This window comes from Homalodisca vitripennis, chromosome 1 (genome assembly GCF_021130785.1).
Source record: "Homalodisca vitripennis isolate AUS2020 chromosome 1, UT_GWSS_2.1, whole genome shotgun sequence".
NCBI lineage: Eukaryota > Metazoa > Arthropoda > Insecta > Hemiptera > Cicadellidae > Homalodisca > Homalodisca vitripennis.
The window spans coordinates 106,688,240-106,715,085 of record NC_060207.1 but is presented as its reverse complement, the minus strand read 5'-3'; the positions used below and the strand labels follow the sequence as shown (position 1 = coordinate 106,715,085).

At 35.1% G+C, this 26,846-nt stretch overlaps 1 protein-coding gene across 5 annotated transcripts in view; it reads right to left on the bottom strand.

Moving 5' to 3' along the window:
* Positions 1-1,015: 1,015 nt before the first annotated feature.
* LOC124368674 (sodium/hydrogen exchanger 9B2-like) overlaps positions 1,016-26,846 on the bottom strand; it is a 73,832-nt gene continuing 48,001 nt past the window's right edge. For all 5 annotated transcript variants that reach the window (XM_046825966.1, XM_046825984.1, XM_046825958.1 and 2 more), the window contains 7 exons: positions 21,576-21,773; positions 20,838-21,013; positions 13,495-13,607; positions 7,386-7,550; positions 7,084-7,227; positions 5,926-6,027; positions 1,016-1,306 (listed from right to left, as the gene is read on the bottom strand). In XM_046825966.1, coding sequence (XP_046681922.1) covers positions 1,073-1,306; positions 5,926-6,027; positions 7,084-7,227; positions 7,386-7,550; positions 13,495-13,607; positions 20,838-21,013; positions 21,576-21,773 — 1,132 coding nt within the window. In that variant the 3' untranslated portion in view covers positions 1,016-1,072. The remainder of the gene's footprint in view (positions 1,307-5,925; positions 6,028-7,083; positions 7,228-7,385; positions 7,551-13,494; positions 13,608-20,837; positions 21,014-21,575; positions 21,774-26,846) is intronic.

The window sequence follows — 26,846 nt, the reverse complement described above, 5'->3', positions numbered from 1 at the left end:
AGTATAGCCATGTGTAGGATTAACAAGGTAGGAGTACACTTGTAGCACAACTTCGCAGTGTTGAATGCAATTTTCCAATCTATATCTCAATTCATTCTAGAGATGTCCTGCAGGAAGATAGACAGACAGACAATCATACAGAAAAAAATTTTACATAAACCTTACGATCAGCTAAATTCCATGACTGGACATGCAAAATTATAGATCACATTCTTGTCTATGTAGAAATGAAGTTTCACGCAAAAATCAAAGTCTGTGGATGATTATCTTTTTAAGATAACTTGGCAAGCTATATATTAAAATGTTGGTTCATTAAGTTAGGTTTCTTAGCGAAGTTCAAATAATAAAAGTTCCAGTGAACTAGAGAGGGTACAATAATACAATAGTGCGCTGGAATCAAATATTGTCACAGACTTTTAGCATTGCCTTTCAACTCTATTATCTTTTCATTTTACGCTATGAATAAAAATCTTACATACTAAAATCATATACGATTATACACAATTTGTTAACAAATTTATTTATTCTGAAATTTTTTCATTGCCATCATGGTTACCAAACCAATGTAAATCATAAGACCAATGTTTAAATATTCCCCAATGCTCAGCTAAATTTTATGGAGTGACATGCACCATCATTGGACTCAGTGTTGCTCATATAGAAATGAAGCTTCATGCAAAATTGTCATGTCTGTAGGTCATCGAGATATCACATGCAAACAGACAGACATGACATTTTTCCAGTATCTCGAGTGAATGTAATAATATAATTAAATTTTCATAATTGTACAATGAACATAATAATTTGGTCATTTAGAAAAATGACAATAATTTTTAAATTATTTCTCTTTTAGACTAAGAACATGGGTGAAATAAATGGGTTTGTATTTGAAGTTGACCTAGCATATACCCTATTTTTATAAGCGTGCTGTAAAAAAACAATGTCCAACAAAACTTGTACATGGTTTTCTTTTATCCTTATACTATGTACCCAGTAAATCTCAATAAAACACACATTTCTATAAATAATATAACGTTTATTTACAAAGCTTTTATACAAATTGAGGTGGAGGTTATGCATCTGGTTTGGCATCTGTGTTTTCAGGCTCCGGTTCAGTTGGAGGGGGCCGGGGTGGCTCTTGTTTGGACAGCAGATATGGTCCCCCGAGCCGGGCCCCCAGGTGGGCCAGAGGGGTGCACACCAGGATAGACAACACCCCCATCGCCACAGATTCGGCTGCTCTGTGTGCATCCTCAGGATATTCCGACTTCCAGGAGGTGTAGAGAAGGTTGGGTGCCAGCGCGGCCTGTCATATAACAGCGTTGGTTGATTAGAAGAAAATGTAACTACCTACATCCAAAAAATCCTTTCTTGGTCGTTTCTTCACTGGAGTATTACTGTATTTAAGAATATACAAATAAAATAAGAACTAAATTTTGTAACTGGTAACTTCTAACTAAAATTTATGAAATATCTAAACCAAGATAAAACTCTAAATCAACTCAACAAATATTGAATGCAAACATTTTTTATTTTTCTTTAAGTGTGATATTTTATTTTTATTTTGAAAAATACTGGATTTATTATTTAACAAATCAACTTATAACTAAACTTTCATTGTGTAATTGAGTTATTTCATTTAAAATGGAATAATTAAAGTTACTTTCCCATAAAAATATTTCTGTTATTAATTTATTTATTATACAACTATTTATTGCAATTTGAAAATTGAAATTACATTACATATTAGATAGAACTGAAGCTTATTTACTGTAATAATTGAGGAACTAATGAAACTAATAAAAATAAGTAAAATTAATGTAAATAATTAAAGAATTACCAGAAATTTAAAGTGAACACATATCAGTCTAGGCAATGAAGCAAGAGTACCACACTCTGAGTTAATACCCTATATATATTTTTTTAATTTATTGAGAAAAGTATGTTTTAGTGTTAATCAAAACTTTTGTTTGAGAAGTAATGTCAGAACTTAAATTGATTATTCATTACGACTATAAAAGTAATTTAATTTTTTTTCTTAAATATTAAATCTAAGTATTACTCTAGTTGTTTTATAAAGTAGACTACATTTGGTTTGACTATGAACAAATAAAAAAATAACAAAGTGGCCCCTCAACAGTTTTTTTTTTTTTAATAACCAGTTTATTCAGTAAAATTTCTAACACCCACTAACCTAACTCCGCCTCTTGAATAAAGGCATATTTCATTTTCATTTTTTTTTTTTTTAATTTCTGATTCCCTATTCCACTTTCAAACCAACTTGGCTACACCATTATAAGCCCGAAATAAAAATACAGTGCAAACAGTGGAACCGGCTAAGGAGGAACCGGCTCCAAAAAAGTGATTTCAACTGTTTTTTGGGATAGTCATTTAGTTATTTTAATCTATTGCCTTCAAAAAGGAAAAACCATTACTATGCATCATTATTTGACAAGCTGTGGTCAAAACTTGTGGAAAAACTGTCAAATTTGCAGAAAAAGAAAATTCTGTTTCACCAAGACACTGTCTCACACCTCAGTGGTTGCCATGGCGAAAATCCACGAATTACAGTTTCAACTGCCTTACTCACCAGATCTAGTCCCAAGTAACTTCTTTTTGATCCCTTATCTAAAATTGTGCTTGGAGGATAAAGTTTTTTATCAAATGAAGAAGCAATCACCTTCGTGAAAAAACTATTTTGTAGAGAAAAATGCAGAGTACTATTTGGAAAAGTTACAGAGATGAGAGCATCGCTAAAAGAAGTGTGTAGAGTTACAAGGAGACAATGTTGAAAAATATTTAAAAAATGAAGAAAAAATGTCATGTATCTTTGTTAGGAAGGAAACTTTTCAAACCACCCTCGTACAATAAGAAGTTTGGAAATAATTTACTTCTGATTCAAGAAGCAATCAAATTATTATCTTGATTTCAAGTTCTTAGAGAAAGAAAAGTTGTTTTTGAGATTTTCCCAGTACTACAGGGATTTTCCCAGTGCATTGAATTCCCTGCTTATTCTCGTTACATACCTTTCCATCGTCGATCCAACTTTTTTATTTAGATTACTAGCTTTCGCTATCAAATTGTTAAAAACTGAACATCTAGTAAAAAATAAATAAAACTATACACACACAAATAAACAAACTCAAGGAAACAGTACTTTTCAGACAACTCCTGCCCATGTCTGACCACACACAAAAAATTGTGCTTTGTATTTCTTCATTATGTAGTGTTTTCGTCTAAATGTTAGTTTATTTATTTATATTTTTATTACTCTCAACTACATGTTCAGTTTATAACGATTTGACAATGGGAAAGTGCTTTCCAAACTAGTATTAGAAATATAAAAGTTTGATTAATGAAGGAAAGGTATTTAACCTTATTTATTCATAAAGTATCAATCCCAGAGGCAAAATATGTATAAATTTTTACTCACTTAATATAACGTGTTTAATCGTTTAAAGAACACCTAATAACACAAAGAGAAAACCAAAATCCAATGGAAAATCATTAATTGACTGTTTCATACATGAACAGTCCTATGTTATAACCAGAAACTGATGGAAAGGTAACAGAGAAAATTAATCAAACTGTTTGAGCATTTTGATGATCACTGGCATGTAAAATTTATTAAACAGCAACAAAAATTTCCATAATGTATTTTAAACTATCATAGAGTATGAAAAATGATTCCCAAAATTTTTCAGGAACAAAACATGAATATATCAATTTCACTGGGATCATAGATTTCATGGGGATTCCTAAAGGATGTTAAATAATTTTCAATCACAAATACTAATTATCCAACTGAGAGAAAGAGTTAGGAAGTAAGGTCAGAATTGTGGAAGAAAGACTCTTGGATTCTGCACAAAGACAATTCGTCGACTAATAATGCCATATGTATGAAGTGGTCTGGACATGCTCACTTCTGTGTTGGTGTACATTCATTTGACCTCACCCCATCTGACATTGAAATTGAAATGATTTATTAATAGAACATTACAATGTTATAAGTCTTGTCAAGATGTAAGAATACGAAATATTACACAACACACATGAACCTTAATTGTTTTCTGATTAACTTGGACTAATATACATTTTAGTTTGAAATACATATTCTTCAATTATCCCTGTACTCAAAAGTGAGAAGTACATGTTAGGGAAACACTTTGAATCTGTGGAACAAGTGAATACAAAAACCACAGTTATTGAACAGAACAATAACTGAGGGCATAATAAAACGTTGCTATGAACAATGGGAGTGGAAGCCACCTACAAAACGGAGAGAAGTGTTATATGGTGAAGGTGAAGGTTTGTACGTAATTAACTGCATTTCTTACACCACCCTCTCAATCTCATTATTTAATTGCCACACACTGTAAGGGCTGTTTTTTTTTTTTTTTAATAAACAACAATTATTTATTTCAAAATAGATTTATTTTCAGAATCTACATACTTTTTTTATTTTTCTACATAGTTGCCTTGTTTGTTAAGGCACTTATCATAACTTAAAACTAAGTTTTGAAATCCCTCTTCAAAGAAATTTGCTGCCTGCTCTGACAACCAGGAGTTCACGGCCGTCTTGACTTCTTTGTCGTCATTGTAGCGCTTCCCGCCAAGATGATTTTTCAAGTACCGAAAAAGGTGGAAATCGCTCGGAGCAAGGTCGGGGCTGTACGGCGGATGATTCAAAACTTCCCAGCCAAAAGAGTCGATCATTTCTTGTGTCCGAGCAGCGGTGTGAGGCCTTGCGTTGTCGTGGAGGAGCAGAATTCCCTTTGTCAGCATGCCGCGTCTTTTGTTCTGAATGGGGCGTCGGAGACTGGCCAGAGTTGCGCAGTAGGCTTCTGAGTTAATCGTCATTCCTCGAGGCATAAAGTCCACTAGCAAAACACCGTGCCTGTCCCAGAACTTTGCTAGTGGACTTGCTAGTGTCACAGTTGCCATAACTTTGCGCCGTGACAGCGTTTGCTTGACTTTGACTGGAGATGTTGTGTGCCGCCATTCCATGGACTGTTGCTTTGATTCAGGAGTGATATGGGATACCCATGTTTCATCTCCTGTGACAATTCGACTCAACATGTCGTCTCCTTCCTCGTCGTAGCGGGTCAAGAAAGTCAAAGAACTGCTTAATCTCTTTTTTTTGTGATCATCAGTGAGGAGTTTGTGTACCCATCTTGAGCACAATTTTTTAAAGTTTAGGTTTTCTGACACAATTTTGTACAGTACTGACCTGGACACTTGAGGAAATTCCATAGAGAGAGTGGTTATTGTGAACCGTCTGTCCTCATGAATTTTTGCGTCAACTGCAGTAACCAAATCTCCCGTGATCACAGATGGCCGGCCTGAGCGATCTTCATCGTGGACATTTTCGCGGCCATCTTTAAATTCTCGGACCCATTTCTGCACTTTACCTTCACTCATTGCCTTGGCATCATACTCCTCACAAAGCTGACGGTGAATATCAGCAGCCGACATGTTTCTTGCAGTCAAAAATCGTATCACTGACCGAATCTCACACGCGGTGGGTGATTCGATAATCTTAATCATTTTAAAGATCCACAGTAATGCATACAGGTTAGATACAGAGCTTCAACTGACATGAAGTTGTTCGCTAGGAATGCCGGGAGGCGGGGCACACTCGTTACGGCAGGAACGCGAACTACTACCGTGTACGGGAGAACGGCCCTTACTTAAAAAACAGCCCTCGTAGTTTACTTTATATTTTATTTAAAATTTGTTAGATTTGTTAAATTCATGGGGAAGAAATCAGATTTCAGGTCTCAAATCACAATGTCTGGTTTTTGTAAACTAAAAAAAAACCATAACAATTATTTTATTCATAACTCATTGTCCAACATAGTGTTTACAGAAAGAAGTTATTTTATGTCTGGAAACAGAGTCAATTGAGAAACAAGAAGAGCTGACCTGATTTGTAGCCTTGCCCTGGAATATGAGGCCAACAAATAACATCTCCTTCCAGTTGAACTCTCCCCCAAACAGGACAAGGAAACATCCCAATAAGCGAACCTGCCACAAGAATCAAGAATTTATTCAACAAATTACAAAATGTACATTTTGTATAGTTGACGTCAATATTACTTTTTTAGGATAAAGGCATCGATCTTTCATAAGTATATTTCAATAGCCATATAATTTAACAGAAATAATGACTAGCCTAGCCTATAGTTATTCAATAAAATTTAACAATAGATAATGATAAGAAATGTAATTTAACATAATATAGTATAACAATAAATAACAAATACAAAACAAGGAATGTAACAAGAATATTCTCAGTCAAAATCTAAAAGCTAATGTCAATATCAGTCGTAAAGAATTCATTCATACTGTAAAACGGATTTTTAGTAACCAGCAAAAAATTTTTGTTTTCAATAATTTTAACTCAACACGGTGGGCTTCAGCTGGTAATCGATTAAACATTTTTAAACCAATATATGAAAATGACTCTTGGGACTTAGTTAGCCTAACAAGAGGTAAATCTAAATTATTTCTATGTCTGGTAAAATGAGCATGTGAGTGTGACCTTAGAGGTATGGCACCAATACCTATCATCTTGTGTCAGAGTTTGTAGTTAGATTGGTATAATTTTTATTAAATAATACTTATTTTAGGAGTTAAATAATTTTTATAATAGCTCTTTAGAACAGGTTAAAATATTGAGAGAACTAAACAACACTTGTTTGGCAATAGACAAACAGGACTAAGTACAGGACACCGAGAGAGGATTGGTATCTGACTGTCTGTTATTACTTTTCAGAACTTTTGTAATGGCACTTCAAGTTTTGTCCAGGAAGATATTTATCTTTCCTAGGTATTTGTAAACAAAGTACGATATATTAAATAAACTGTTGAACCAAAATTGGATGTAAACTAACATATTGCACAGTTTACCAGCACATATAAATTAAATTGATAAACATGTCACACAATGTGATATTATCATTAGGAGAATTAAAAACTGTGACTGTCACCAACAATTTGTTTAAACTTTCCTAGGTGTTTTAGAGGTCTCTCCCAGTCATTCGTATCTATATTACATAAAAAAACACATATTATACTCACAATTACGGTGACTAGTACGATACCCAGCATCCACGTTATGGTGGTCCAATCCAAAATGGACATATCGACATCAGAGCCCGTAGAGGCAAACAGTATCGGGCACAACACGACCCATGAGCCTTGGAAGATTGTGTTCACCAGCGTCTGTGTACAGTCATTCTTGTGTTTGTGATTTTCCAAAAAAGGTCCCCAGTTCCATAAAGAACTGACATGGGTTGTAATTTTAAAGGTGACAGGAGTGCTTAACCCATTAATAGTCTCCGACATACTGTCATCAAAACAAGACAATACACATGTCCCACCTTAGAGCTAAGCGGTGTCTGCAACTTCCACAGCATGGTTGCCACGAACCCTGTGCAGATGCTAGAGAGAGGTCCTGTGCCTGGCAGTCCCACCTTGGGCCCCGAGACAATGGCTATCATACCTCCTGCTGTCACTGCGATTGTCCGCTTCCACACTGCAGCTGTCTGTACACCAGTTTACAATTAGTGAAAACATCATTATTTATAATTATTAAGTTTATGATTTTAAAATTTATAAGACATTTTACAGCTTAATTATGAATTTTAAATAATAAATTGTACTTGCACAATGACTATTCAGCACAATATTGCACAAAAGAAAGAAATAAAAAATGGTTTCAGAGTAATTTAAATATTTTAATAAATCAATACTACTAGAAGATAACATGTTCTGCTGGTATGATCAGAAAGTTATATTAATTATGATGATAAACAAGGTACTTTGGTATAATCCAGAGGCCACTATTTTTGGAAGTTTTTCTTTCCGGGAACCTAAAAAACATTATTAGAAAAAAAACAGACTTTATTTGACTCACTGTGAAAATTACAAGTCATTATGACAATCTGTTCTTGATTTCTGTCTCTCAAAAAGGAGGGAATGGCAAGAAGGGTATCGCTCTGCCCCTACCTACTACTTGTTATTATGTAATATAAAGAAGTTTAGATTTGGTTTTCATAAATATGTTGCTAGTAGTACCAAAGTAAAAGATAACCTTTACACATGTTCACGTGATTTGATCTAGAATTTGGGTACTATCTCAAGAGATGTTTTTCTTTTTCTCCCGAGGTCAGATCACATCCCAGATTGTCCAACTTTTCCAACGTCAGTGCATATTGGACCATCTGGCATGTGATCTGAGGTCGGAAAATTACTGATCGCAAATGCTCCAGTGTGGGCTTTGGTGGTGCTTTCCACCCCACGCTTCTAACAAAAAACTGAAAGGCATCCATCGAGACAGTACCTAAATTCAAGCTCAGATCACGTTCGCCCTTGTTAACTTTTTATATTTGTAATTCGTATGTATTTATTTATCTACTTATATAGCCTAATAACAAATAGTAGGGACAGAGTGGCCTCCTTCTTGCCAACATCGCTTCCTTTTGGGAAGTAGAAAACAAGATCCGATATTCATAAAGACATGTAATTACACAGTAAGTCATATAAAGTCTGCTCTTTCTAATAATGTAGTTTTTTAAGTTCCTGGTATGAAAAATTTTTCCAAAAATAGTGGGCTCTGGATAATACCAAAGTAATACAAACAATTTCATTCTACTGCCAATATGAACTTTATTAATGGTAAAAGTATAATTTTGATCTTGATCTATGTTAATCCTGATGCAACTGTTTGTGTTGGCATTTTCAACTAATCTATTAACTCTCTAAGGACCAATGGAAGATCTATCGCCTGCAGCCTATTATGCAAAAAGACCGAGTGGGCGATCTGTCATCCGCTTTCGTATTTTTTTTGTAATTTGACCGATACACATTTTATACTTAGTATTAATAGAATATATCATATCTGATGTCATTCCTTGCAGTCATTTCTCATACAATATAACTTGTGTTCACTCTATGTCAATGAAATAGCTGTTTGGATTTTTCTATTGTTTTTGTTATCTTATCTCCCTAATTGATAAGTTACTTTGTGTAATGTTTATAGTGTAAGTAGTAAGCATTTATTAGGGAAAACATTACAGATTACAGCCTGAACTACTGTAAATGTTTCTTTATATTTTGACAATAGTTCACTCAGTTCTAGTGATTTTTGTTAGGTAGATTTTGTACACAAAATAAATCTATTGGAATTATTGTCCTCACTGTAGCACTTATGAACATTTCTGCATAATTTCACTGAACATGACCCCCAGAACCTAAAATTACCCCCATTAAAAAGATTATATGTATATCTATGCTATATAATAAAGCTTGTGGAAACCTTAACTGTCCCAAAAAAGCCCAAACAAGTTGAAACTTGGTACAAAAATTGATCTTATAAATATCTTGGTTCAGTTTGATGGCCAGCTTGGTAATCCATTTTGCTCCATTATGGTCATTGTTTAAACTTGGAAAATTTCACAACTGTTATTTCTGAAGTTATAGAACAAATTTAACTAATGTTCTGGAATGCTTGTAACATTTCCTAAACTGTTTGTTACAAGCAAGTTGTTGTATCTTAAAAGGTTTTTAAGATATTGAGTACATTAAAATCCCATCACAACAAATAATACAGGTATTTTAGTTGTCATAAAAAAAGTAGTCATTTCTTTCAACTAAGGTAGAAGGATAATTTAATTTTGTAGCACACAATATATTGTAAATACAAATAATAGGTCTCTCACAAGTTCATTTTTTCAGATACAATAAGACAAAAACCAATTTTGAAAAATCTACATATATTTAAATATATTAACCCTTTTAACCCCGGCGTCCGATATATCGGACAGAGGTGGTCTAGCTAAAATGCCCAACGTCCGATATACCGGACGTCTCGAGAATTTAATGTAGCTGGCTAATAATATGTCCAAATGCCATCAGTTTCGGTATAGTAGTCGGTGAAGAAACGGACTACACGCAAAAACAATAAACCTTTCAATTGGCATCGTATTTCGTCGTCATTGAGCGTAGTTTATTTGTCGATGTCAGCTGTCAGACGACTTCAGTTGTATTGTTGTTGTATGCTGACTTATAACCTCAATTAGTTTGTGTGATTGAAAGCGGTTGTTTTTCGTGTGATTTATTGTATTATTAGTAAAAAAACATGAGTAAACACCGTAGAGAAAAGTTACCAGTGAGTGAAAACACTTTGATAAACACTATTATTGGTACTTTGGGATTATACCGACCATACCCAGACATGAATCGTTATTTGACATTTTGCTTCAACTGATTACTAGATTAGCGTAGAACAATATTTCGTCAATATAAAACAGGAACCGTCTTATCGCAAACCCCTCCCCATCCTCAGACAGAGGTCAAAGTCGAGCGGTCTAGTAGATAACGTGATTGCAGAGTCTCGCCGCCCGTTCAGCTGGTGCGTCGCTTTGTTGTACTTCCGTGTTTTACCTCTACATTTCTCCAAACACAAAAATTCAATAAAAACAAACATGATCAAACTAAAACTAAACTCTTTATTGAAAAAAACACTCAAAACTTGTTTTTATTCTTGATCACACTCCGCCACCCAAAATGCGAGTGCCATGCCTTCGCGCTGATGTCAAAGAAAGAAAAACATCCCTCGAGATAGTACCTATCAGTAAAATATCAAATTCTAGAGGATCTGATCAGAAATATAAATTGAATTGTAATGAAAAGGCAATTGTGTACCGTGCAAATCATGTGATGCCGCGTGGCCTGTCGTAATCGGGATTCTTGAGAAAGATAAGATGACAGCGACAACAATACCGATCACAATGCCTGGAAATCCTTGTAAGTTTGTAATTAAAGAGTTGTTTTTTCGTTCTATCATGTTTGTTTCTATAAATTTATATTTTTGTGTTCTTCATACTGGTGTGGTCGGTATAATCCCAAAGTACCCTATTATTAGTGGTGAATGTGCTAATTTTGAAGACAATGAATTGAGTTGTTTATATAAAATGTATATATTGTAAATATTATTTCTTTTACTTTTTTGAAAAATTAAACAAGTTTTAGTCTTACAAACCATTACAATTAGTTTGTGTTATTTTACAATTGTTATTATTTCAAAAGTGCAAAAACAAGTATACATATCTGTATACTTCTACTGACGTGTATGTGGAAATATATGAAGAAGTGCTTATGCAGCAATACAATTAATTGGATATATCTCCTGCATTTATCAAGGAAAGTTCTTCAAATTTTGTGTGTGTAGTAAGAAATATGTGTACAACAAAATTGCTTCATTTTTCAGGGGCTACAATTTTTTTTTCTACCCTTTATGTATGTCCAAACTATAAAAAATTAAAAAAAATAAAAATTTTTTTATGTAAAATGCGCTAAAAAAAATCAAATCATTCTGTAAAAGTACTTTTTAACTATTACATCTAAGAGTACACTTATTTGTGAACAATTTAAAACAAAAACCTAAAAATTATCTTCAAAAGTAAGAAAACTAGATGTATTTTCCCTCAATTCTGCACTACGGTCCCTTATCGCCATGGGCTTTCTGGCAAGTCCATGCAAAAATGGCTGGGATTAAAAGGGTTAATAAGAGTGTATATAAAATTAAATGAAAAATGCCTTTATTAAAGAGGTGGAGTTAGGGCTGTAAATCCCTCTTTACCACTCAACCTCAAGTGGTAGAGTATATATATATGTATGTATATGAGGGAGGCCCGACTGGTCGGCCTCAGTAGAGGGATCCCCCACCACTCAGCCGCACTTTGACTCTGTTGCCTGCAGGCATGTGCTGACAAAGGAGGTGGATTTTTGTGACATGTGACTTTGTATGGTGTCATTGCGCCAGCATGGAGTGAACCGTCGAGTAACGCTACGCTGTGGAATTGTTGCTTTAAACTCAGGCAATCCGCGTCTGAGACCTTGAACTCATTAAACAGGCTTATGGGGATGATGCCTTAAGCCGCACAAGAGTTTTTGAATGGTACAAAATGTTTAGGGAAGTTCAGGAGCTCGTTGAAGATGATCTTCGCGTTGGATGCCTGATGACCGCTCGAACCAGTGTTCAGGTGGCCAAAGTGAAAACAGTTTTGGACTCTGACGGGCATTTAAACATTGCCCTTATTAGTGAGGAGATCGGCCTTTCAGTCTGAACCGTCCACAATGTTGTAACAGTGGATATTGTGATGAGGAAAGTGTGCGCAATACTGGTGAAGAAAGTCTTGAGCATGGCACAAAAACTGTCATGGGTGGAAATTTGGAAAGAAGTTATGGACTGCGCCCAGGAATATAGAAGATTTACTTGAAAACGTTATTACCAGCGATGAATCGTGAGCGTTCCAGTACGGCCCGCAAACAAATGGTTCAGAATGGCACACGCAGGGGTCCCCACGTCCGAAAAAAGCTAGAATGTCAAAGTCAAAAATATCCTGATTGTTTTTTGACCAACGTGGCATTGTTCACTAAGAGTTCGTGCCTTCTAAAATGACCATAAATGCTGCATTTAACGTACACGTACTGACACATCTGCGAAATCGACAATACGCCGTGCTATGGTGTGATTGCTGTGCAGCAGCTGCTGGCAAAATACGGCGTAGCAAATTGCCTCACCCCACCTACAGCCCAGACCTGGCTCCACATTACTTTTTCTTATTTCCATGAATGAAAAGGGAGCTCAAAGGACGTCGGTTCAACTCAATCGAGGCAGTTCAAGAGGCGACGAGCAACGTTCTCAACAGTATTCTGAAAACCAATTTCCAGCGGGATTTTGACAAGTGGAAGAAGCGCCGAACTAAGTGTATCTAATTATTAAGTAATTGTATTGATACCTGCAATAAATTTTGGTTTTTGGTACCAATACTTATTGAACAAAACCTGTATATTTTTATATCATCACAATTTAGTCACTACAGCCATATTTATATTCAGGTTGTTTCTGAACCATGTAAAACATCAATAGCACATTGTTAAGCTTAAAATTATGTTTTTCCTTTGAACAGGTCTAGAATGCTTCCTCAGGGTTATATAGGTAGTTGAACAAACATATTCTATTATTCAGTCTATCACGACTTCACCAATTCATTCAACTTCCATTGCTTTCAACTTTTCATTCCAATTTTTCAAATAATATTTAATTTTTGGTATTCTGATATTGAATATTGTTAAATAGATTTTTTTTATTTAATAAGATTCATTCCCTTAAGTTGATACTGATCCACAAAACTAAAAATTCTAAGAGTAGAATAATGTTGTAGGTGAAATAATTAATTACAAAAACTGAATTTAGACGTTTTTGTTAACTTGATCAATGCAATGAAAAAAAATTTTCTGGGTCACATAAAAGTGGTCTTTATCCCAAAAAGGAATTATTTTTGACCGATGGAAATGAAAGTCTTATTTTTACACTCCTGAGAAGCTTTACATTGGCTCAGAAACATCTCATATATAGTTAATAGTTACAATAGTATAGCAAATTAGAAAAACATTTTGGTAATGAGCAAGTATAAGACTTACATTGTCTTGCACTGGAAGAAGTCCAGCCAGAAGGCCCAGGAAACATCCCCCAACAACATCCACCATCAAATCATAGCTTCCCTTTCCCATAGCCTGGGCAGCATTTAGGTCTCCTGTCATACAAAAGTACAGTAATAAAGCACTAAAAATTCTCAATTATAAACAATATTTATAATTTATTACTGAACACTGGAATATAATTTGTCTTCCAGAATGACTACAAAGCACATTGTTAAATAGAGTTTAAACATTTACAATTAAATAATAACATGTTTGGATGGATTAAGTGCCATGCACAATAGTTATAGTTAGTTGCTTATTCAAAGTTCAATTATTTTTGAAAAGAGACATTGTTCAATGTATATGTAGTCAATGGCATATGTATGTATGTATATGTGTGTGTGTGTGCATGCGCGTGCGAGTGTGTGTTTGTTTTAAGAAATAATAAAACTGGCTCAAGGCAATCCTTTTTTTGTAAAAAGATTGTAAACTTTTAATTCAAACCCACTGTAAATTCTCCTTCCATTCCCACAATAACACGAATCATTTAACCTAATCATAAACCTGATTCAATCTACTTTATATTCTTTCTACAACTTATTTCCATGATATTTAATGTGGGGTGGTTTTTTTGAGTAAGTACAATTTTCTTTCAAGCCAGTTGTCTAGTAACATAGATTTAGACCAGCCACTCTCCACTCCCTCTCTACTCTGCCAATTTGTTTCAACTGTCTGTATTGGTTTTTTTATTTAAATGCATTATTTGCCACCATTTTAATTCACAATCCTGGCCAAAGTGAAATCTTTAGCATCATTTGGTTTTTGAATGCAAAATATGTCTCTATCTCTGAAATGTATCAATAAGTTGTAAAAATGTGTGAGGAAGATGAAATGGATGATAAAAAATGCTGATAGATGTTGATAAACCTAGTGCAATTAAAAACCATCAATTTATATCCCTCCAGGTCCAATTTCTCAGCATGTAGTAGCTATAACCGATGCTCCACTAGTCATACAGGGAATCTTCACTCAACCAGAATAAACTGACTTCTCAAGAACTTAACGGATTTCTCTTGAAAGAGTTGGATAGGAACTTATGATGAGAATGGACTTTGTTGATTCGAAAATTACAAACTGTCTAGCACTGGTTTAACATCTCATTGTTTTATTCATATCAACTAAACATAAACATTTGTCTAGGATACATTATAAGACAATGTTTATCTTAAATGCAATATGGTTCAGACAAGACCATTTATCAATTAAGACAAAAAAGAAATAGGGATAACTACCAAACTTAAATCCAGCTAAAGGCTTCCGACCTTTTGGCAGAACATGTTGGTGTCAAACTAATGAATAGGCTCATTGAGGCACTTATACAACTAAATGATTAAAAACGATTCAAGACTCATTTAAAACAGCACCTGGTGCTAAATGTGTTTTACTACACAGATGAGTTTATGATGGACTTTTGGAAAATTGTGTCGGTCAATAGCGGGTCATTCAAAAATAAATGCTAGGTAAGTTTAAAATTTTGTCTTAAGTTGGTTATACCATCTGTTGAAATTGTTATAATTTTGAAGATCTAATCTAATAAGATACATTTTCAGGTCATAAGTTGCTTCATCTGTCAAATATAGAATAATTAAATTGTATAGTTGTCTAATCGGCACACATTTGCTGTGATGTGTATTATCGGTCAGACAATAATTTTGAAAACCTGGGATTAATTTCCCTTTTAACTGGGCATTATCTATGGAAGATCACCAATGATCCCAAGTTAGTGTGATAAAATTACATTTTCAGTTAATTACACTGACTATTCATTTTTTCAAAATATGAAATCCTAAATCCATAAGATAAAAAAATAATTTTCAATAAATTATTGAGATATTAAAATCAAACCATTATTTTTATAGTCTATGTGCCTGCTGAAATTTGATAATTGGAATAAATTCTCAAGTAAGAACTCATGTGATAATATTGAAATAAAACTTTTAATTTTGCATAAAAAAATTCCATTAAAAATGAAATAAACTTATTTTGAATAAAAATGGAATTAAATGAAACTTGACTTTATTGTAGAAGTTATGACCATAAAGTCCTCTCTTTCACTTAAAGGGACGAGCGTTTTTGTTTCCCAGCGATCATAGCGATTGAGGCAGGAACTACTCTACACATCCAGCTCCCATTCAACATAAGTTGAGATCTGGTAACGGAATAAAATTAGTTTCACTACTACACACTATATCTGTCCGTCTGCCGCCGCATCACTCCTCTCAATGGCAACCGTGCCTCCTTTATCACCACCTGCCTTAATTAACTACAACTGACTAAGAGGTTTCTTTTAATATATTATTTGAATATGACATTAATAAATTTTTTAACTTGAAACAAAACTAATTTATCATAACAAATACTTAAACTTTGAACAATACTAAATTTAAAAGGAATAAAATAAATATTTTCCACAAAGTAATTAATAACAGATGCTTATTTTATAGTATGATTAATTCATAACATACACACTTAAAACATTTAAAATCAGCACACAATTTTTATTATGTTGTGACTTAGAAACTAATAAAACACAATACAAATAAAAATGGCAATATCTCATGACTACAATTCCAATTCACAAACCAGAATAATTATTCATGATAATAATCAAATAGCGAAATTTTAATAGTTGTTGTTAAATTATATCAAGAACTGAATAAAACCAAGATAAATAAATTTGTCATAACAAATAAAAAAATACTTATACTTTGTATAATAATACAAAGTAGATAAAATTAATTTAAGAAAATATGATTAAAGTACTAGTAACATATATTATGTTAAATAAATATCCAAAAGTATTTTATATGTAGAAAAACAGATTGATAGACAAACTTAAATAGTGAAACTATCTATTAAGTGAAGAATGTTAGATTTGATTATATTCAGCCAATTAATTAGGTCCATTATTAAATTGGTTATACTTCTTACATCAATCTCCCTTTTTCTTTACTGTTTTTCTATTTTATTCCGAATGGCTTCCAAAATATATGGAGGTTCTCTAATCACCATGCTTCTGGGTTTCCTACAGGAATACAATTTCTATATAACTGTTCCAGTTTAGTCACATTAACAATTTGACAAGTTGGTCATATTTTATTTTGAGAATAAGGTAGGTCCAAATTACACAATACAATATAACAATAGCAACAGCCTTTTTGTAATCTACAGGATGGCGCATATGTCACTTTCCCCAGAAGAGAAATTTAAAGGTATTATATGTTAATTGTAACGACTGAGAACAGAATCACAAATTTTTAGCAATAAAGATTTACCGTTATTAACAAGTTCAAATGCATTTCTACTTAGGTTTATGAGTTCGTCAGGATTTTGCGGTTTTGAAGCATACACAGTCTCCTTTATAATACCCCACAGTGAAAAATCACATGGGGTCATGTCTGGCGAGCACACAGGCCAATCGATTGTACCACGGCGACCAATCCATTAATTAAATGTGTTATTTAAAAAATCTCAAATTTGGATACCGAAATGTGCTGGGGCACCATCTTGTTGCCAGATGAGGGAATGAATATTGAAAACAGGATTGTTTCTGAGCTCGAGGACTACTACTTCTTGCAGCTACCGTAAGTAATTTTCTGAGCTAACATTTCCTTGAAGAAAATAAGGACCAATCAGTGCAGTACTCAAAATACTTCCCCATACCATAACACCAGGCACATTGAGTTCTGCTTGGGTTACGTGATGAGGATTTACATCCGACCACTACACGCAGTTATGCCGATAAACGCAACCATTTAGTTTGAAACATGCCTCATCACACCACAAAATTGATTGCAAGAAATTTGGACCAGCCTCTGAGCATATAATAATTATTGTCTCACCGAATTCCAATCGCCTATCGGAATCATCCTCGTGAAGCGCTTGAAGTAAAAATGGACGGTATGGTTTAAATTTTAATTGCTTTAACATTCTTTTCACGCTTCTTCTTGATATTTCTAGTTCAGCAGATATGCCTTATCAGTCGGTTTACTGGGGATTAGTCACAAAAGCTTGAGGAATGTGTGCAGGGTTTCTCTGTTGCAAATTGATCATAGCCGACCACATTTCGGGACATTTAAAACGCTTCCTGTGTTTTCAAATTTCTTATTTATTACATTAAAGATGGATGGTATGGTTTACATTTTAATTGCTTTAACATTCTTTGCACGCTTCTTCTTGATATTTCTAGTTCAGCAGATGCCTTTCGAGTCGAGTTAATGGGGATTGGTTACAAAAGCTCGAGCAACTGTGTGCAGGGTTTCTTCGTTGTAAATTGATCATGGAAGACCACATTTCAGGGCATTTAAAACGCTTCCTGTGTTTTCAAATTTCTTATATAACTTCCGCATATACTGTCGAGTGGGTATGGTGACACCCAGACAAGAACGGCGAGCGTGAAACACAAGCTCAGTTAGGAGACATTCAGTGTCTGCACTAAGGCTAGATAAGGTCTATTTTGTTTCTTTTATGTAGCACTTAAAGGAGAGCCGCCAAGGTTCACCGACAACAGGATGACATCCGTCGCCTTGAAAACTAACTCGGCCCCACTACAATGCATCCTTGAAAAACTCTCAATGAGCTTTGTTATTATTTGCTGACATTAACACACCGACTGCAATGAACAGTCGCTGATACTATCCCAGCTGTTCTAAAGTTGGAACATGACTAGTGTCGCAGTGAAGGTTAATATTAAATAAAGAGACAGCCACATATATTTATTTTGTTAAACCATTAAATAATCCATTCACTATTCCAATAAACCTATGGAAATACTAAAATATTAGTGGAATATTAGAGCTTCTTGCTCATTTGAATTTATCTAACAATAGACCATTTAAACCTATTTAAATGTGAATTATTCTTAGTATATATTCACTATTAATTATGTAGTAATTTACCAATAAATATTAAAATGCAACAATTTATTTTTAAATTCTCTAATTGACTTTCAATTGGCTGTGATATAAATGTTGTTCCCAAAACATTTTCAATATTTAAGAACTCCATTCATATAACATTTCTGTAATTTGTAACTGGTATGTAATTATGCCCCCATGAACAGGAGATTTTACCATTTTTTGGGACATTCCAGTGTCACTGTTTTTGTAAAATGTAACGATACAAAATATTTTATATGTGGAACTTATAATAAAACCATCCCATAGTTCTAATAATGAGACTATTTTAGTGTTAACTTATTAAATCATTGCGTTTAATTGTGAATTTATTGCATTGTTCCCATAGCTAGGTCATCACCCCATCAGTACAATAAAAAATTTACAAATTTAATTTATCATGTTATTTTTTATATAATATTGTTCTATTTAAGTTGATAACTAAAGATGGTTTAGTTTTCCCATATGTAAAGTAGAAACTCCTTGTATAACCTTGCATTTAAAGTCAAAACAGAAAATCTGTATACAGATGCAGGCAACTGCTGCTTGCCAGCAAGGCTCATCTTGGCTACAACTAGCAGAATTGTTTATTTACTTCAACTCGTTCTGTGTGCCAAACCCCAATTCATACTCATTTGTTTGAAATAAGAAATAAAGTTCAATCTACTATCTCATACTTTTACGCCGATGAAACTTACCAACTCAAACAATAAAAAACATCCTCGCATCCTGAAAATGTAATATCACGGATTATAACTTTATATATTCCTAAGACTTATCCTAAAACAAAACTGATTAAAACCTATATATTAGTACAATTCTGAAAACAAGCCTTAATCTCATAATGGACATATTGAAGAATTACTTCTTAAACAGAATAGAATCACAAACTTTGCAGACACAAATGGCTTAAAATGAGCATTATAATATTTTTAACAAAAAGGGAGGCCCTGTTTAGCACTATTCTACCCATCCTCATGGCCACTGACCTGTGCAAGTATCTTATAAAATAGAACAATGGGGAGACTTAGTACATTAAAAGGTCACCAGTACTAATAAAATATGCAATGGTCAAAGGCAGGATTTGAATCTGTGCTATCTCTAAAAAGCCAGCTATATTTTAACACAATGCAATTGAATTCATTTACAAAAAATGGTGTGTGTACAAATGTCTTTGGTTCAGATTTGTTTGATTGGTAAACCTTTTCAGGTTTCTTAGTTAGTTCTTTTTTGCAATACAGGTACCCAAAGTGGTCTAACTGAAGTTTGACTTAGCGGTTGGTCTGCTAATTTTATGTATGAAGCCTCAATAAAATTGTGTTAAAAAAATTCTCCTCACGGTGTACTAAGTTGGCTATGTTAGTGCCAATTAAACTAACCTAAACCACCAAAATTCATATATACATCATGACACTTTGTCATGGCATTGTAATGTGGGACGACAATAAAATGATTCTTGATTCTTGACACTAACGTCTAGGACAAAAACATAGGGCCGGAAGCAGCTTGCCTTTACTCCTTCTCGCTCCTGACCATTGCATTCCTGTCCTATTGTTTCAGTTGTTTTAGATGACATAATACAGTGCCGGAGAAAGAGCAGACATTGATTTTCTTGTTAGTATCCCACTTTAGACTGTGCTGGTATGACATGTAATTGTGCTCTTGAATTCTCTTGAATTCTCGTGCTCAAGGCTTGCATTCTGTGCAATAAAAACACCTGGACTAGACTCAAAGCAGCTTTCGGGTATGTTTGAACCCTTTTCTTTCCTTCTTTTTTTCTTTCTGTTCTTATTTTTGTATGTATTAATAACTCTCCCCCTCCACCTCAACAGGTGGAGGATAGATTCCAAATTCTCAAAATGTTGTGTTATTCTTTTTGTGACATATAATGATGGCAAATGTCCAAAATCCTGTTATCCTTTCATCTTGTATTAATTCATTTTTTTTATTTTTTGTGTGTGCATAACCATATGTCTTAAGTTTTGTTAACACCTTAAGAAAAGGATAGATTCCAATCCTGAAAATGTAATGTTCTATTTTTTGTAACGTTAACAATGGCAAATACAAAAACCTGTTGTTCTTTCATTCACTAGTTCTCTTGTTTGTAGAACAACACACAAGAACACAAGTTCTCCCACTTTAAGAAAACAAGGAATATGTTCACTGCTACTTTTTCAACATTAGCTGTTTCAATCATTGCTGTTTCAGCTAATTGACACTTTCATGATTTAACCAAAACATCAGGCAGTAGTATAAAAAACCAAACACTACTCAATGTCCATCTTATGTCAATATCAACATGCCAAATATATATTTATAATATTTAATGGTTATAATGTTCAAGAAACTCATTGCAAAAACTATATGTGAATAAAGTGCTCTACATACTAAAGTGGAAAAGAAGTGCGAGGCAGATGTCGAAGAGGGATACAGAGAAAGCTACATCGAGGCCAGCAGCTCCTCGAACCAACACTCCCACATGCTTCCCCTCTCCATATCCCATTGCCATCAGTTCCTCCATCGGGGGCGTGATCACAGCAGGAGAGTTGGGGCACAGAAGGAACCTGACACAATACAGCAAGTACAGAAAACAAAAATGTATGCATACATTATTATATCCAGTACTAAAATAAATATAGTAAGACTCTACATTCTACATTGTTAAGTGTTCAACATATTATCCCAGCACTGACATGTTCACTAAGACTGAAATAATAGAATTTGTAAAAGCCTGTCACTTGAGGAAGTGGCACTAGAAAATTACATGTCTGCCTGGTTGTCTATACTCATGATATCTACAATTTAATTTATGTATAAACTCATTTTGCTCGAAATTTGTTCTATTTAGGCAACATCAAGTTTGATGATAAGGCATGTCCCTTCATTAAATTTGTCTGAGTGTTAGTGTAGCATAACTTTCTGCAAACTATCTTGAAAACAGATTGAGCTATACACTTGGAATTTAATATATTTTGCTACCACTCAGTGGGCAGTACCATAGACTTAAAAAATAAAGAAATAAATTAGATTCACAATTGATTATCATTGGCAAAACAAATATTCAAATTAAAAAATACTTGCATGGTTTAATCTATGACAGAATGTAACTTAACAAATGCTACCGACCCCAGACAGAGAGCCCAGATGGGAGGATAGGCCAGTGCCAGGTATGAGATGACTGCAGTAACCATGGCCTCCAGAAAGGAAGGTACCATCCCGAGACCGCATATCCTCAGACTCTGGTGGCAGTGGAGGGCGACATAGATGGCATCAGGCACCAGTCTCCCTCCGGCACGCACCATACCAACCGTTGTGGCCAACTGCCTGCAACCAGTACTGGTTAGTTTTGGTGACAGTGACTCTTTTATTGATACATTTTTGTAGTAATCAATAAAAATAGTTTTAGATAAGAAATTATTTAGTCTAAATTAAATTAATTCTACGTTTTCTACAGTTCAAAAAACTTGGAGAAACAATCCAGTAATAAGAGGAGTCAATTATAGTCAGTCCACTTTTACTGGGAAAGCCAATTCTGAGCATTGTATATAAGATATATTTTACAAAAAATAAAATTAGGATTTGGCAACCCCTACAAATCTAATAGAAATTAATTAATGGATACATTATAACCTAGGGTTTTTATCTGAATTTGAATAAGCAAAAGTTATAATGTTCCACTATGTTATACAAGGTCTTTTCCTTTAAATATTGCACTACAATGTTTACAAACACATTTTACGAATTTAGACGTACCAAGTACATCCACCGCTTTCTGCTTTATGTGCGTTTTGATGAATTTGGAATGTTCCATGGCACTCAATAAAGACAAGCACATTTTCTAAGTAATTCCTAGTTCTAGCCATTCAAGTTTCATACTATATTGTACAGAATTAAACAAACAATCTAATTCTAGAGCTGAAACAATTAAAAATTTAGGTAAAATTAATATATTTCATTGCTCTTTGTTGTGATTCAGTTGGGGGTAATTGCATGTGGGTCACTGACTGATTATTGAATTGTGCCACTCGTGTTTACATCATCTTTGAATTGATTTCAGTTTCTTTGAATATCTTTTCAAGATGAAAGAGTTCCATCTTCGATCCCTTGTTCTAGTCAGCTACTGCATAACCAGGATGTCCCTAGTCTGTGGTTCACCTGGAGTCCTGTGAGGTGTAGTAAAGTAGTGTGAAGGAGTGTGTTTTGGCAATGAAAAATTCTACAAGTAAAGATATCTATGATATTATCAGTGGCGGTTTAATCATAAAAGGGCTCCCAGTCATTTTGGAACCTCTCACATTTTGCATTAACCACTGTTTAATGACCGGTTATTTTCTTGATCTACTGAAACTCTCTAACATGGTACCTATTTTTAAGAAAGAAAACCCTGCTTTGGCAGAGAGCTATCGACTGATCTCTTTGGTGCCTACTTTTTCTAAAATAATTGAAAAATGTGTAATAAGCCAGGTTTGTTAATTAAAAAAAATAATCATACTGTTTCTAAATTTCAATTTGGTTTTTAAAAGGGTCTGTCAACAATGGACACTGTTGAGGCCTTTTTTCCTTTCCTGAGGGAAGAGGACAGTTTGTCCCTGCGCTTAGTCCTAAAAAGGACCTTTGCGCCTCCCTTACTTTAGTTTTGTGCCCTCAAAGACCGAGGCTTTTGCAAAAACCAATCAGATTTAAGGGCTCCTGTTCTCTAATGTCCTTGGGGCTGAGGAGATATGCTCCCAGGTATCTTTTCCGAGTCTCTACGATGGCAGGACAATCTAACCAAATGTGCTCCACTGACTCCTCCTCATCTCCACAGAGTCTACATTCGCTACTCTGACTAAGGCCTACCTTCATAAGGTGCTTCCTCAGAGGGCCATGTCCTGTCAACATTCCTAATATCAGTCTTATATCCTCCTTATTCTGGTCTAGGAGAGCTGTCCACCCTTTAGCGTAAGGAGAGATAAACAATTTGGATAGCCTTAAACCTGAGGCTCTACTCCAATTCTTGTGTCTTGTCCTCTTTTCCCAATCTTTGACCAGAGCTTTAATGTTGGAGAAGGCTATCCCACAACCTGGCTCAGGCCCCACCAATGTGGATTCTGCTCCCTTTTTGGCGAGGATGTCGCCTTTTCATTCCCATGAATACCTTCATGACCTGGTACTCAATCGAGTGTTACTCTGTTATTCGTTGCCAGCTCAGCTAGAGCATTCCTGCATTCCCAGACCACTTTCGAATCAAACGAACAGGTATCCAGTACCTTCAGTGCAGCCTGACTATCAGAAAGTATTAGGTATGATAATCCTTTTGTCCTCAATTGTATGAGTCTTCTGGAACATGAGTCTATTGCCATGACCTCCACCTGAAAAACCGTGGCATGTCTTCCTAGGGGCACAGCCATGTCAACTCCAGGTCCATGTATTCTGTATCCTGCCCTAGAGTCTAGGAGTGAACCATCAGTGAAAAACTTCAGGACTCCTTTTGTAGGGTAGGCCTCCTTTTTAATCCATTTCTCCCTACTTCTGATAGAGACCGTATATGGTTTTTCAAAGGAGTATTTCTTAACCATAGCATCTGATACTTTGGTTAGCATTTCAGCCTCAGGAAATTTTTGCAATATTTTCATGTGGCCTTCTAAGGAGGTAGCATTTATTACCTTTGTTCCTAGAAGCTTCATTGCGCTCATCGCAGCTGTTCTCATCACCTCCTGGCCAAGAGGAGTGTAACCCAGGACCGCTTCGATTGCTAGTGTTGGGCAAAAGCTCATCGCTCCCGTGATGCTTAAGCAAGCTAACCTTTGAAGACTCTGTAGCCTTTTTGCAGCTCTGTTGTTTGTTCTACCTTCGGCCACCACACTAAGGCAGCATATGTGACCATTGGTTTTATTATGGTTTCGTAAATCCAATATATCATTTTGGGTTTAAGTCCCCATTTAAATCCAAAAGTCTCTTACAGGCCCCAAGGGCCATTATTGCTTTGGATATCCTATTCCTAATATGGGAGTGCCAAGTGAGTTTTTCATCCAAGATTAAACCCAAGTACTTCACTTCCTTTGTTTGGTTAATGCTGATTCCCTCCAGGACAGGTTGTGCTAGCTGGAATTTTCTTTTCCTGGTAAAGGTAATAATATTTTTTTTTGATGGGTTGATCCGCAGACCTTCCCCATGACACCAGTTACTTATGAAGTTAAGTTCTGTTTGTATTAGGCGTTCCAGCATGCCTTTGTTTTTTCCTTTAATCATAAGCACTAGGTTGTCCACATAACATAGTAGCCTTATTCCCCTCTTCTCTGCTTTGCTTAGGAGATCATCCACTACCATCGCCCACAGGAGAGGAGACAAAACTCCCCCCTGGGGCAGTCTCTTTGGGCCGTGATCACGGCAGATTCATCTCCGTACTTTGCTTTCACCTGTCTGCTTTTTAGGAGGGCTACTATCCATTTGACTACATTGGGGAAACTCCAAAACCTTCCATCGCAGTCTCCATGGATTGATATGCTGCTCGGTCGAAAGCTCCTTCAATGTCCATAAAGATGCTGACTAGGGCTTCCTTTTTTTCGAAGATGTTCTCCACCTCTCTCACTAAGCTGTGGAGAGCAGTGGTGGTTGATTTTCCTTCTATGTAGGCGTGTTGTGTGGGACTAAGTGGGTGATCCGGTAATATTATGTCCCTTATGTGTCTGTTTATTATTTTTCCCATAGTTTTCACCATGAAGGAGGTTAGGCTTAAGGGTCTGTATGAGCTGGGTTTTGTTGGATCCCTGTCACTCTTCCGCAAAAACACCACTAGTGCTATCCTCCAGTTCTTTGGTATGTATCCTAAGGTGAAACTGCTTCTAAACAGAATGCTAAGAGTATTTAATAGTATATCCAGCCCCTCTTGAAGAAGGGCTGGAAAAACTCCATCCGCCACAGAAGATTTAAATGGCTTAAACGATCTTATAGCCCATTTGATTCTTTCATGTGTAAATAGTCTGTTAGACTGCTATCTGGCTTTTGCAACCTCCCGACTGGATCCCCCCCTGATTAGAGAATATGTATCCTCATTTCGAGTTAGGTGACCCCCCGGGAAGTGTGTCTCCAGAAGTAGTTCTAAGGTCTCCTTCCTGTTCACTGTTAGGTCTCCATTGTCCTTTACTAGGGTCCCCATAGGATTAGTATGCTCCGTTTGGAGAGTTTTTTTAAGCCTGGATAACTCGGGAAGGCTGTTAATGTTTTTACAAAAATTTCTCCAGGTTCTTCTTTTATTCGTTCTAAGTTCTTTTTTATATTCATTTTGGGCCTGTAGATAAGGGAGCCAATCGTCTGTCCTTTTTGCCCATTTTAATAATTTCCTAGTTTTATTTCTTAATGTCTCCAACCTCCCAGTCCACCACGGCACGTCCTTCTTCAACCAGTTTTGCCTGGGAGGGCAGTTTTTCTCGTAGGCCTTTATTATAGCTTGCTCTACTATTTGTGCAGACCTTTCTAATTCAAATTCATTTTTCTGGAAGGGTTCTATTTTTTCCAACTCTTCTACTAGGGACTCTTGGTATCCTTTCCAGTTGATAGATTTAGGAACCCTGTGGGTCACGTATCTTTCCCCTATCTCCTCTATGTCGAACCTAATAGGGCAGTGGTCCGATAGTGAGGCCTACTTAGAGACGTGCCACCTTACAACACTGTTGAGGCCTTAGCTACTTGTGTAGTTGAAAATTTCGAAATACACTAGCCTCAATTTGTGACCTCACTAAGGCTTCTGACTATATTCCGCATGAAATTCTCCTTTCTAAGTTGCAATATTATGGACGATTCAACTTTTTTTAGCACAACTAGCAGTCTTAACACTTTTCTTTTAGAAATGCTTCACAGTCTACAACAAAGTCGTTTCTGGTTTAGTAAATTATAAATGGTCTTTTGCAGAATTAAGTAAAACTCAAAATATTATATTAGCCTTAGTTCTCAATCCATTCCTTGTAATAATCTTGACTTGCAGTCATATGTTACGTTACTGGGTATCACTTTGGATTGTAAGCTTTCGTGGGGACCTCATGTGAGCAGTGTTTGTAGTAAGCTGTCATGAGTAATATTTTAATTGAGTCACTTAAAAAAAGTTATTTAACAAATCCCAACTTAAATTAAGCTCTACCTTTATTTAAATTTTAACCTTTAATTGTCTAACTGTGATATTAAGACTAGATTTCTTTACCTGCTCTCGAGTCTTTAATTGTAGAATGGCTTGTTGGGTTTGTTTTTTATTTATGTGATTTAATATTTAGTTATAGTTCTTTTACTTGAGTTTTAAGCCTTTTTAATTCATTTGACATTTGTTGATTTTAACCCACAGTGTTGCTCATACTTAGGCCACGTACTTAAATAAGTTAGGCCTAATTTATGTGACGTTGCCTTTGTTGTTTATTGTATGAACTG